The sequence below is a fragment of the Gouania willdenowi genome, chromosome 17, assembly GCF_900634775.1.
Source record: "Gouania willdenowi chromosome 17, fGouWil2.1, whole genome shotgun sequence".
Classification (NCBI taxonomy): Eukaryota; Metazoa; Chordata; class Actinopteri; order Blenniiformes; family Gobiesocidae; genus Gouania; species Gouania willdenowi.
Window position 1 is genome coordinate 31,918,922 of NC_041060.1, and position 12,519 is coordinate 31,931,440.

Consider the following 12,519-nt stretch of genomic DNA (forward strand, 5'->3'; position numbering starts at 1 on the left):
TAACTACGTCACTGTTTTGTAGTCCGTTCCGCTGTAGTGATTGCACGATGCTACGGTAAATTATATATGTTTTAAAAACCAAATGTTACCATTTATTCTGAAATGTGAGACAAATTACAATCATAAAATCATACTTATGTGTTAAAACGTAAGACTTTTGAAACATTGATTTAAGACAAATAAGGCCTTATTTTTAGATTCATGAATGTAATGCCTTTTAAGACTTTTTAAAGATCTGCAGGAACCCTCTATTAGCAGCTTGAAAAGTAACATAGCCTAAAAAACAACATATGGAGTATAGAGCATATACAGACTTTAGAGTTGATTACTTTGAACGCGGCAAGCTGGTGGTTCACCAAATCCATACAAAGCAATTAGCTTGAAATAGTTCAGGGCTTCCAAGCTTTAAATACAATAAGAAACGACAGCATCTGCTGGACAAACTACAGAATTATGATTATCCAACAGTGAGGTGTCTCAAATCTGTGAAGATTATATCTATTATTTTTACCTACTGAGGCTTTATTTGTAGCTGTGACAGTTTATCAATGTTAAACTGTCAAATACATCTTTAAAATCTGATATAATCCCATTACCAAACAGTATATTAAAGCTGATAGTAATCTATTATTTTATTATTTATTTATTTTTTTGTTCAAAGTGTTTTTATTGTAGACATGATACAAATCAGAAGAAAAGAAAAAACAATGTCTTTTTTTTTTGGCGTATAACCTCCCTCCCCCATCCCACAGAACATTCCCACCCTGTTGCACCTTTAAAAAAAAAAAGTTTGCAATAGAATAGAAATATGAATACAACATCATTCTGATAAAATAAGAGAGGGATCCACCTGTTTAATGGATGGGTTGCCAGAAACTGAAAAACTTACTGGCACAACCTCTTGCAGAATAACGTATCTTCTCCAGTGTTAGATGACATAACAGATCAACAAACCACATTCTAAAAGATGGAGGGTATTTGTCTTTCCATTTAAGCAGTATAAGCCTTCGGGCAATAAGTGTAGTAAACGCAACCAATTCTTTTTGATTTTGATTAAATTTAGAAAATTGTGGTACAATGCCAATTATTGCAATTGTGGCGTCCGGTTCAACATTAATCTGAAATACATCAGAAAGAAATCTGAATATGGATTCCCAAAAGTGTGTCAATTTTGAGCAAAACAAAAACATGTGAGATAGTGTTGCTGGTTCAGTTTCACAGCGATCACAGTCTAGGTCAGGTTTAAATTTCGTCAGATTCACTTTTGACCAATGCAACCTGTGAACAATTTTAAATTGAATTACCCTATGTCTTAAACAAATTGAAGAAGAATAAAAGAATAAAGAATAATAGTAATCTGTTATTTTAAAGTAGTGGTAATTTTTTTGGGGGGTATTTTCTTAGGCTTACTTATCTCAATCTTTAAAATTCTCACACTGACAGATGAAAAAACTCTGCCATCATGACAATAACATCTGTGCCCTGGATATAAAACCTATAAGGAACATGTCAGTAATCTATTTGTGATGTACTATGGCGTCACTCAGGGAATGACATTTTACTCGCTACAATACGAGCAATCGAGAATGTGACATATTAACTAAGGCAGGAAGCACTGACCTTTCAATCTGACACGATGAATCACCGCTACACCACACGGGACCAGTGGGGTCATGATGAACAAGAGAGGACTTATGCACAGTATGTTACAGTATAATAAAACAAATGCTTCATTAATAAGACCCAAACTATTTAAGTCTTACAAGCAAATTAACTGCTTCTTAGTTCAGATGGATTATTATAATGCATATCAATATTCATCCAAATAGAAGATCTGTGGTGACTAAATATGTACATGCATATGTACAGTAATGTTCTTACACAGTGAGAGTGAAAAAAGGTCAACCTCATTGATTTGACATGAGGAAATTGCTAAAAAAAAAAGAATATTGACATTATTTAGTGGATTTTTTTTGTTGTACAATTATGCTCTTTGCTCCAAGAACAGCCTGTACCCAGATCGCGTCTCATCCTCATCTGAGAGTAGATCAAAATTTCTCTTCAATTTATGAACAAAAAAAAACACAGAATATCTCCGTTATGTAGTATTAAAATATAAAGACTCATCTAAGATAAACATCATGTCACTCAGACACCTTAAAGCTGCAGTATGTAAGTTTTTTGGTGTTATTTTGTGAGAAATCCATAATCATCTTTGAGCATATTGTAATCCAAAGTGTTCTGAGTGGACAGTGAATCTCTTCTTCTCCTCGCCCTTTAAATGAAATTTAGAAATACAGGATGCCGAAAAAAGTCACAAAGAGTTGCACAGTTGTACGCGTGCATGCAAGTGTTCACAAGAAGACCGATGAGTTTCATTCAGGAGGGGAGGGGGGAGTGTGGAGCGTATCAGAATTCTACATACTGCAGCTTTAACCCGACCTAGCCTCAATGAGGAGGAAGAGACAGACAGCCTACTAACTCTTTTTTTCCCATAGTTTTGTTGAGATCTTTTAAAATATTTTTAAACGTTTAAAAAAAAATTATCAAAATGTGGCTTTTTTTTTTCCTTATATTGAATAGGTTTAAAAAAATTGAACTAATAATTATCGATATGGACTGTTATAAAACACTTATATTGTGATACATTTTTCAGGCATATATCGCCCAGCCCTACTTCAACACATAGGCAGGTATCAAACCCACAGCCTTTCTGATGCATCGCAAAGTCCGAATTACATTGGCAGCTGTTTGGGGAAGGCTGCCAGTCAATTCTGATAGATTGTTTAGGGCTCTTAACACTCAGACTCATGCCATAAACAAACTAAAAAGTAAGCAGGATGCCACTTTGGAAAGTCTATGCGAGATGGAATCTAACTTGGAGAAGATAAAGCTCAGCTTTCGAGATAAGGCCACCATATTGGGTTTACTGCTTGAGAGATGGACCCCAAGGCTGATGGAAAATTGTTTGGCTTGGCTCCCCTCAAGCCAGCCATTCAAGGTTGGTTTATCTGTCTATTCTCCAGGATGTTTGTGTCAAATGACACTCCGTCCCCCCCTCCTCCTTCACTTCCCCACCGCTACCATCTGGAAACTTTGTTTCTGAATCTGATCAACCCAAGGTCGTTTCACTTCATCTGCGACGGGCTGAACTGTATAGAATGAAGCATACGAGATCATGTTTCAAAGCCTTTCTTTGGCCCACCGTCCCCCCTCCCTCCCACGTAGTGGCAGTAGGAGGGGCGAGCGAGGCGCCTGTGAGACGCGTGCCCCCCAGCGGCTAGCTGCAATCCTTTCCTCAGCCCCAAACCCTCAACCCTCCTCTCCCCCCTCCTCCAAATAGAAATTAATGTCATGTTTTCCCACCTTCATCAGATCGCGGTGATGCTCCAGGACACTGCATGTGGTCTGCCAGGTCTCCTGGTAACATTCCCAAGGGTCCACCCTACACACAACACAACCACCAAAATAAACTATGAATAGAGATTTTTAAAACTATGCTGTAACTACGGGAGAGTGACGTCAGCTTGACTGCTAAATGTGTACTGCAAATCATCTTTGTGCCTGGGGTTGAATAAACCTTTACCTGGTCAGCAAACCTATCATAAAGTGCTTTACATTAGCCCTGTTTTCTCTGAGAAAAACAGTCAAATCTAAACATGTGCGTAAACTCTCAGTCAATAACATTTTTGCATGGCCACATTTATGTAACAATACAGGGTTGCCTGCTGGCTTGCTTTAACAAGTTCAATGATAAAGTGAATTTTTTTTTTTTTTTGTTGAAGTTGTTATTTTTCTCAGCATTTTGCTCACTGACTATTCCTGTGTGAAAGTGATCTAGATCCTGTGAAAATCTCATGTAGATCAAATATCAGGGAAAAAAGGCACATTTTTAAATGTTTACTTATTATGGATATTTTGTGATATTTAAAAATATATTTTTTCATCTTTTTGTGCAAAGATGTAAAGTTGAATCGTATTTGCCAGACCTTGCCTGGATGTCTCACCTGATCCAGTCAGAGGATTGGACAGCCAGCTGACACATGTTGAGCCGATGTCTGCCAACCACGAGACCCTACAAGGACACAGAGCAATGCTTGCTGTCTGCTGCACAGATCAGACCTTCAACATGCAACATACATACAATATGTAGAACAACAAAATGTTAAGTGCTTTAAAACAGTTTCTGTTGTGCTTAAAAAGCTGTCATTTTATTTGGTTTTAGGATATTTATAGATGAAAGTCATTTCATTAGAAAGCTTCATATTTTGTGAGGATCAGTTGTTTTTCAATCCCTGTGATGATAGAGGTCTCTGTGTGTGCCTTAGATAGTCATCCAACTTCACTTAACTGGTCAGACACCAAGGGGTCTATTCTCCCGTCTGGACTTAAGCGCTTTTTTGCGGGTCTGGGTAAAAGCCGGAATTCTGAGCTACGCACGCATGCACGCACGCACGCACGCACACAGAGATAGATATTCCTTGCTTAAACTGACCAAATCTTAATCAATAAACCTGATTAGATTCAGTAAACCACTGAGCCTTAAGGGGAATTTGTAATTGGATGATATTAATTCTGTTCTCATACATCTTTATATGACATATAATTAAAAAGGAGCATTCAGAATAATCTATGTCCTTACAACTTACATATACCTTTTAATTGTATCTTACTTTATCTTTGACATACATTTTTGTTAAATTATGTTTTTTTTTATTTATTAGTATTTATTTTGTTTCCTCACAGAAGTAAAAATGAATATTTTATGAAATAATTGATTAATATTTCTAAAAAACGGAATAAAAAAAAAAAAACAATGTGGAAAACACAAAATTTGGGAAAAAATTAAAAAGTAATTTGGAAAATACATCACGAAATAAACAGTCCCTTGAACCATTTCCTCATTGAAAAAAAATATTCCTCCGTCAGAGTTTTAATTAATCGCGCAGCAGCAGCTAAGACACATGTTAGGTGATCATAGCTGCAGCTCCATGACGCACGAGTCCGAGTGGCTTCAAATGTAACTAAGTCCAGATTTCTAGTGCAATATCATGTTTCACCTTGTCAGGGCGCTGCACTTATTCCAGGGTTAGAAGTGCGTAAGAGGATAGGACTTAAGCAGACGCCGGCAGCCCCCAGAGCGCCCACCCCCCACTTCGGCGCTGCAAGCCGCCCCGGACCCACATGCCGCGAGGGACGGCCCCAAGGCAACCAGGAAACGAGACAAGCGCCAAGCCCCACCCGCAGGGAAGGGGCACCCCCACGCCCCACCAGGCCGGCACCGCCCGGAGAGACCCCGCAAAGGGAGCCCCCAGCAACACTCCTCCACGCCCCCCAGAGACCCACCGCCCCGCCACGCCCGACCGCACCCCCCGATCCCCACACGGTAGCCCAGCCATCAACAGAGGGGCCGGGCCCCCACCTGACAGGCCCAGATGTGTGAATTTACCCACCACGCTGTAATGGTGCCTCTCCATTCCCCAATGGAGAGGCACTTCCCTATCCCCTGAGTGAATGTATGTGTTTAGTGAATGTATGAAGTGCTATTAAAAAAGGGTGGATGGAGGGGGGCGGTGCTCCCCATCCAGCCTATGTGTATATATGTGTATGTGGTGCAATAGCTCCGGAGGGTGGAAGTGGTGGTCCCACCCTCCGGGGGGTGGTGTGTTGAGGTGTAATTAAAATTGGAGGGATTAGTAGGGCAGCCAGAAGTGGGAGTGCCGCCCCCGCGCCACTACTTAGTAGCGCAGGCGGCGGCCCCCTCCACCCCCAGCCCCACCATCCAGCCCCCCAAGGGTTTGGTATGTGAGTGTGGTGCAACAAGTGGGTGAGCCAGACCAGCTGGGAGTGAGTGATGTGAAGTGTCCATGTAGGAGGCCTGTCTGGTAGGAGCCCGGCCCGTCCACACGGCGGGCCACCGGAGAGGGCAGACGGCGCAGACGGGCACACGGCACCGCGGGCCCCAGAGACTCGCCGAGCAGCACAACCGGAGACCCCCCTCGGCACCCCCCCGGACCGCGGCGGCCATACGGAGCATGGCGGGACCCCCCCCAGGCGGAGCCAGGCACCAGCCACATCCCCCAGCAGTCCAGGAGGCGACCCCCGCCGCTAGCCAGCCCAGAGCGGCCCGCCCCGCCAAAGCAGGCAGCGACCGCGCAGGAGAGAGGCCAGCTCCCACACCAGGGCCAGCACAGGCCCGCAAGACACCACGACATAGCACCCTCCACAGGTGGGCGGCCCCGGCCCCCCCGACGAGAGAGGATGCCACCAACCACCCAAGCAGGGCCACCCCACCAGCCACGGACTGATAGGTAGGCGAACCCATGCTCCCCCAGCCAGGCACCGCAACCCCACATCAATGTCGCCAGCAGAGCCCCCCCCACCCACGGAGACCACCCCCAATCACCCCCGCACCGACATGAGACACCCCCGACGCCAGCACAGCCCGGAGGACAGCGGGCCCCAGCCACCAGCCCCACCCCGCCCAAGGCGGCGCGGCACCTCGCCGAACCGCAGCCCGTCGCCGGGCAGACGGTGGGGGGGCGCACCCAGAGACTCACCCCCGGGGCACCCCCGCCCAGACACGGCACCCACGGGGCCCGGCGCCCCCAGCCAGCAGACCAACCACCCCGACGCGGATCCGCCAGGACAGGAGCCACCGACCGCGCCCCCACACACACCCACCTAGCCCCAGCGTGGGCGAGGCCCCACAACTAACCTCTCCCTCCCCCCGAAGCTACACATCAATTTTTTAAAATTCATTTTTTTTTTAGAAATATTAATCAATTTTTTTCAGAAAATATTAGTTTTTAACTCCTGTGAGGGAACGAAATACTAATAAATAAAAAACCCATAATTAAACAAAAATGCATGTCAAAAATAAAGTAAGATGGACTTCCGGTGACGTCATGGTTGGAACAACAGGTTAGAGACGAGGCTCCGTAAGAAAAAAGTTAGAAAACAGTGACAACTGCAGATACAAAAAACTTTCAGGGTGGAAAATAGCCCGTGAACAAGATGTCCACCGCTGCGAAAACGAGAGGACAAGGAAAACCAGGACAATTGAAAGAAACTGACAATAAACCACTGAGCACGAACATCGCTAGCTTAGATGCTATTAGCCGCGAAGAGCAGGTAACACAAGAGGCCGAAATGTCTTTGTTACAAGAAATGAGAAAACTTCGCGAAGAAAACAGTCAGGGGCATAAACAAATAACACAGACCCTTGAACGCCTGGAAAAGACCGTGACTGATATTAAGGAGCAGCTTGGTGACCATCAGCAGAGCATCGGTGAGAGTGAGTGCTGTGAAGATGCGGGGGCTGGCCAGCACCGTGTTCTACGATACCTGTTTCAACGTGAAAAACAACTCACAGCTGTTGGTGATGATTTACAAAACAGGCTGAGAAGAAACAACCTCCGAATATTTCAAATACCTGAGGAGAGTGAAAGCGGAGACGTGGTTACGTTTGTGAAAGCCCTGCTTCCCGAAGTACTGAAGTTACCACCTAACTTGGACATAAAAATTGAAAGGGCACACCGCTCACTTCAGTCCAAACCGACAGATCCAGCGGCTCCCCCCAGATCAATCATTGTGAGATTCCTCGACGTAGCGGTGAAAGATATTGTTCTGCAGCAAGCATGGAGCCAAGGAAAGTTGATGTTTCAAGATAAGAGGATTTTCTTCGATAAAGATTATTCTCCTGAGCTACAGAAGAAGCGAGCTAAAGTTCACGCAGTCGTCAAGCAGTTAAAGCAGAAGGGCATTCAGGCAAAGTGCCTGTATCCAGCGCGACTGAAAGTCAAGATGGACTCGGGAGAAAAAACTTTTTCCTCGCTGACAAATGCCGTTGACACTTTGAGAGGGATGGGCGTAGAGGTGCAGTGTGGAGAGAAGGAGCGCATCGAGGAGAAACTGACAGGAGGATGGAACATCAGCGCAAAGAGGAAAAGAACCAGCATGCTGGCGATAGATGACTTGAAGTCCATGATTCTGGAAGAAGATGAGGCTGAATAGTCGGAGGTATATAACAACTAAAATTCACTTCAGTTCGATTTTAAATCAGGGCTGCTAAAGGTATACATATTGTTGAGCGTGTATGAACAATGCATAGACTGAAAGTAATAATAGCATAATACATAATAAAAATGTAAGTTGTCACAAAGCAAAAAAAAGAAAAAAAGAATAGAAGATCATCTGACGGACTCTTGACGTTTACATGAGTGGTTCACACTCACTAAGACTTTTCTTACATGCTAGTGTAATATTGGTCATTGTTGCACATTGTGTGCTTTTCACCACAGAGGGATTAGGTCACAACTCTCTGTCCCATTATCACCAGGGGTCAGACATGGTTATAGTTTATTTCTTGTGTCTGACTGGAAATTTGGAAGTTCTGTTCTATGTTCATAATGTTATTGTTTTGTGTTATCTGAGACAGGTTGCAAATTTCTTTTTGTTTAACTTTGTATATTTGGAGTTAAATTATTTTATTTCTTTTTGTCTAACAGACGCTTGTGAGAGGTTGTTTTACATTATATATATAAATACAATGACGGCATTACTTAATTTAATTACCTACAACATAAAGGGAATAAACAACCCAGTTAAAAGAAAAAAGATACTTGGGCAGTTGAAGAAAATGCAATGCTCTATAGCTTTACTTCAAGAAACACACCTTACAGCAACAGAACACCAAAAATTAAAAAGAGAATGGGCGGATCAGGTTTACAGTAGCTCTTATGGGAAATGCAAAAAGAGAGGTGTAGCTATACTGTTTAATAGATCTGTGTATTTTCACTGTGAAAAAGGTCATAGGAAGGATTGCTGGCTGTAAATTAACTTTTTTGAATGCCTATGCACCAAATGAAGATTGTCCAACATTTTTCAAAAAGCTTGCAAATTTGGTAGCAGATAATGGGGAAGGTGTGTTGTTAATGGGTGGGGACTTAAATTGTGTACTGAATAATAGAATAGATAAATTACCATCATCCTCAAAACCTCAAAGTAGAATGTCTAAAAGTCTAATGAATATGATGAAGGAATTAGGGTTGATAGATGCATGGCGACACCTTCACCCAAAAGAGAGAGATTTCACTTTTATGTCACAGGTGAATGGAAGCTACTCGTGGTTGGATCACTTTCTGGTGTCTAAAAAAGACACATACAGAGTTAAAAACTGTGTTATCAATCCAATATCTATTTCAGATCATAGCCCAGTGCAAGTGACACTTGATTTGGGAATGGAGCCATGTAGGAAGTATTGGAGGATTAATGTTTCATTATTGACAGATGTTAATGTAAGAGAGGAAATACGTTCAGCAATACTGGAATATTTTGCTTTGAATGACAACGGAATGGTCTCACCTTCTGTTTTATGGGATGCAGGGAAAGCCACAATAAGGGGGAAAATAATATCAATAGGATCAAAGTTAAAGAAAGAAAGACTTAAAAAACAATTGGAATTAGAAACTGAAATCAAGAGATTAGAAAATGAACATAAACAAAGTGGAAAACAAAAAGTATTTAATAAACTAAAAGAGAACAGAACCAAATTGGATGAGATTCTGACATATAAGGCAGAAGGTTTATCGATAGAAAATACTTTGAATTGGGAAACAAGGCTAGCAGGTTATTATCATTTCAACTTAAGGCACAAGCAAGTCGAATAATTCCTAAAATCAGACAACCTCATTCCAATGATGTCGAAACTAGTCCAAAAGCTGTAGCAAATACCTTTGCCAAATATTTTGAACAATTATATAAGGGTCAATTTCAGGAACTGAAAGAAGAAAAAATACATGATTTCTTTAATAATCTTAAACTAGACAAATTGACGACAGATGAAGCCTCTGCGTTAGTAGAGCCAATTAGAGAAAAAGAGGTAAAAGAAACAATTATTAAATTAAAAAACAATCAGTCGCCAGGAATAGATGGGTTTGCAGGAGAATATTATAAAGTGTTTGTCGATGACCTCACTCCGGTATTATGTAAGTAATATAATTATGTGTTAAATTCAGGGAACCCTCCAGAGTCATGGTCTGAGGCTATCATCACAGTCCTGCATAAGGAAGGAAAAGATCCATTGCAATGTTCGAGTTATTGTCCTATTAGCCTCCTGTGTGTGGATTATAAAATACTATAATTTTAGCAACTAGAGTACAAAAATACATTAAGAAATTGGTAAAACCGGATCAGACGGGGTTCATTTCAGGTCGTCATGGGACAAATAATATAAGGAGAGCATTAAACCTGCAGTCACTTATGGTAAGGGGTACTCAAACGTCAATGCTTCTCGGCTTAGACGCTGAGAAAGCATTTAACCACGTAGATTCTCAATTTTTAGAACGAACATTAGCTGAGATGGGCTTCGGTGAAAAATGTACTAGTTGGTTCCGACTGTTGTACAAGAACCCCAAATCAAGAATTAGAGTTAATGGACATTGTTCTGACTTTTTTAATATAGAGAGAGGAGTAAGACAAGGTGATTCTCTCTCACCCATTCTTTTTGCTATCAGTATCGAGCCTCTAGCGGAGGCATTACGGCAGGATGTTCAGATCGAGGGGGTTGAGGATGGTGGGGGGAGAGTTCATAACATCTCCCTCTTTGCTGACGATATCCTGCTCTTTATAAAGCATCCTCTTACTTCAACACTTTGATTAATGCAATGCCTAAAAGAATATGGAGACATATCCGGATACAAAATTAATCAAAATAAATCAGAGGCAATGATGATATCAGGAACATGGCCTAAACATCTAAACGAGATAGCGTCATTACACTGGTCTAAACAAGGATTTAGGTACTTGGGAAATATTATAACACCGGAAACAACAAAACCTTTTAACGCAAATTATAATAAGCTAATTAAACAAATAAAAAGTGATCTGGCTCGCTGGGAAGTTCTTCCTTTGTCATTGTTTGGCAGAGTTGAGACCGTAAGGATGAATCTTCTCCCACGTCTCCTATTTTTATTCCAGTCGTTGCCCATAAGAGTTCCAATTTCCACTTTTAATATGTTAAACAAATTCATTTCTCAATTTATATGGCAACACAAAAGACCCAGAATTAAACTTAAAACACTTCATTTGGCTAAAAGTAAAGGAGGTTTGGCTTTGCCAAATATAAAATTTTACTATTGGGCAGCTCAACTAGCAGCAGTTGTGACTTGGATCGGTGGAGACGGGGAAGCAAAGTGGACTCAAATAGAACAAGGGGAAGTTAAGGATGCTCAACTATCTGCCCTACCCATTATGGATATAAAACAGGTCAATAAAAGGAAGATTAGCAATGAATGGATAAAACATACAATAAAGGTATGGGCAGAAGTAAAGAAAATGCTTAAGGATGTTGGAACAATTTCTCGAGCTATGCCTATTGTGGGTAATGTAGATTTTCCACCTTCAATGTGTGACCATGGTTTTAGGAGATGGGCAGCTAAAGGCTTCATTATTTTTAACCAACTCTTTGAAGAAACACATCTAAAATCTTTCACACAACTTCAGGAACAATTTGATCTTCCCTCAAGTGATTTTTATAGATATTTGCAAATTAGGCATTACATTACAAACCATAAGGAAAAAGAAAGAATTGGCAAAATCCCAAACAGCATAGAACAATATTTTATCACAATTTCTGAAAAACACCTCCCCATTGGTAAACATGTTTCTCATCTTTATAAAAGATTGTCAGCAGACATTGTTGAAAATACTTGGAAAAGTGGGAATTAGAAACCAATACAGTCATAGAAGATGAGCTATGGGACAAACTCTGTGATCAGAATCAGAAATGTTTTTAATGGCCATGTACAGTTTTAAGGACAGTACAAGGAATTTGTCTTGGTAGTTGGTGCACAAAACAAACAACAAAAAAAATAAAAAAAAAACCAAAGAATTACCCAGCAACAATAATAATAATAATGATAAATATAAAGGATGAGGGATAAATAAAGGATAGATAGAGAATAAAGGATAAATATAAATATAAATATATATATATATATATATATATATATATATACAGTGCAGCAGATAATGTCATCATGGAGGTGGTGATCGGGTGGGGGGGGTTCAGTGGGTGCCAAAAGGGAATTAATAGTCAACAGTGGAAGGAATTCGAATGGAAACTTAAAATGCGTTATTTTTATACTCCTCTGGTTATTTTAAATTATGTGAAAGATCCCTCTTCAGCTTTATGCTGGAGACAATGTGGTAAAATAGGTGACCATACACATATATTTTGGGACTGTCCAGTAATCCTTGCATATTGGAAAAGTATTAAAGAAGAGATGGAGAAAATTGTAAAAAGAGAAGTCCCCTCAAATGTACTCTTTTACTTACTGGGTGTTATATCAGTTGATGATTTCGATGCTGACCAAAGATACATTTTACGCGTATTACTACTTGCCAAAAAAAATATTACTGTTAATTGGAAGGCTCTGAAATCACCAACAGTAATTGAATGGAAACAGAGACTAAAACAAATGTATGTGATGGAAAAAATGACTGCATCATTACAAA

At 41.0% G+C, this 12,519-nt stretch overlaps 1 protein-coding gene across 1 annotated transcript in view; it reads right to left on the reverse strand.

Moving 5' to 3' along the window:
- Positions 1-12,519, reverse strand: part of nmnat2 (nicotinamide nucleotide adenylyltransferase 2) — a 39,325-nt gene that overhangs the window by 13,355 nt on the left and 13,451 nt on the right. Inside the window, exons 3-4 of the mRNA XM_028473535.1 lie at positions 4,008-4,075; positions 3,367-3,445 (exon numbers count right to left, since the gene is read on the reverse strand). Coding sequence (XP_028329336.1) covers positions 3,367-3,445; positions 4,008-4,075 — 147 coding nt within the window. The remainder of the gene's footprint in view (positions 1-3,366; positions 3,446-4,007; positions 4,076-12,519) is intronic.